This window comes from Trichechus manatus, unplaced genomic scaffold (genome assembly GCF_000243295.1).
Source record: "Trichechus manatus latirostris isolate Lorelei unplaced genomic scaffold, TriManLat1.0 scaffold00200, whole genome shotgun sequence".
NCBI lineage: Eukaryota > Metazoa > Chordata > Mammalia > Sirenia > Trichechidae > Trichechus > Trichechus manatus.
In genome coordinates, this window is record NW_004444136.1 from 787,670 (window position 1) to 789,386 (window position 1,717).

At 49.2% G+C, this 1,717-nt stretch overlaps 1 protein-coding gene across 1 annotated transcript in view; it reads left to right on the plus strand.

Annotated features, from left to right (window-relative positions):
• Positions 1 to 658: 658 nt before the first annotated feature.
• Positions 659 to 1,717, plus strand: part of MSMB (microseminoprotein beta) — a 35,701-nt gene continuing 34,642 nt past the window's right edge. Inside the window, exon 1 of the mRNA XM_004387964.2 lies at positions 659 to 886. Within this exon, the coding sequence (XP_004388021.1) occupies positions 659 to 886 (228 nt within the window). The remainder of the gene's footprint in view (positions 887 to 1,717) is intronic.

A 1,717-nucleotide genomic window follows, 5' to 3' on the forward strand; every position in this document is an offset into this window, starting at 1 on the left:
TGGAAAAACAAATGTGCTACATACATACAATGGAATACTACTCAGCCAGTAGCAGAAATGAAGTCTTGATACATATGGATGAAGCTTGAAGACGTTATGCTGAGTGAAATAAGTCAATCACAAAACGATAGATATGGTATGACCTCACATAAAAAGACAAGAAAAGGCAAGTGTATAGAGAACAAAGTTTATTAGTGCTACAAAGGGCAGGAGGGAGGGGGAGAGGGGGGTTAATGGTGATGGAAATGTTGCATTGATTAAGGGTAGGGTTGCACAGCCAATTATTGTAATTGGTGTGAGTAAATTGGGAGCCCTGGTGGCATAGTTGTTAAGAGCTACAGCTGCTAATGAAAAGGTCGGCAGTTTGAATCTTCCTGCTGCTCCTTGGAAACCCTGCGGGGCAGTTCTGCTCTGTTGTATAGGGTTGTTATGAGTTGGAGTCAACTCGACAGCAACTGGTTTTTGGTCAATAAATCGTACACCTGTAAAAAGTTGAACTGGCCAAAAAAAAAAAAAAAGTGTGCCTCCTGCATGGAAGGTGAGAATTCCACCACTGAACCACCAGTGTCTCAACTGATTGTATATATACCCCCACTCCTCACTTATCGATACGGTTAGGTTCCAAAGACCAGGTCACAAATATCAGTGTTATGCGAAAATGGAGGATGACCACATCACCTCACCCCCTCACCTGTACTGTGAATGTCCTGCTGAGCCCCTGCTGAGGTCACCTGCCTTGCTGCCTCCCCTCCCCCATGTTGCCTCAGGAGAGCTCAGCCCCTACTGCCGCCCACAGGGGAGGTCTGCCCAGTCTTCCAGAGCCTGGGTGGCCCAAGCCCTGCCACCTTCCCCGTCTCCAGGGTCCCCTCCCTCCCCTACCCTCACCGTATTTTCAGGATGGATGGCCTCGGCTCATCCCCTCAACCACCCCAAAACACTCTTGGTGGCTTTTTCAGGACAGGGGGCTCCCTGTCTGTGGGTGGGAGGACCTGGGTGCCACAGTGAAGGGTGCACACTGCTCACTAGGTCCCCCTGCCTGCCCCTCGCCTGAGCATCCCTCCGCTCTTGCTGGGTGGCCCTGCCCTTCTCTGCCTCCATGTCCCCATGAGAATGGACAATCCAGAGCTTTCTCTGAGGCCATGATGGCCAGGCCTGGACTCCGCCCTTGACCTTCAACTGCAGCTAGCTGCTCATCTGCTGACCCCACCCTCTCCTGTGCCCACCCAGGAGGGAACTTGGAGGAAGGGTAAGGGGCTGCACTGGTGCTTGTCAGATGGGGGGTCCCATGGGTGCCCCATCTCGGGGCTCCTTCTGACCTCAGCTTGGCCCATTCCTGATGCACCTCGGGGCTTCGAGATGTTGATTGTGGATCCAAGTAAAATGAAATCCTTGACAATGTCAGTCTTTTCTCCATTTATCATGATATTGCTTATTGGTCCAATTGTGAGAATTTTCATTTTCTTTATGTTGAGGTGTAATCCATACTGAAGGCTGTAGTCTTTGATCTTCATTAGTAAGTGCTTCAAGTCCCCTTTACTTTTAGCAGGCAAGGTTGTGTCACCTGCATATCGCAGGTTGTTAATGAGTCTTCCACCAATCTTGATGCCACATTCTTCTTCATAAGTCCAGCTTCTCAGATTATTTGCTCAGCATACAGATTGAGTAAGTATGGTGAAAAGATACAATCCTGACGCACACCTTTCTTTTTTTTTTTTTT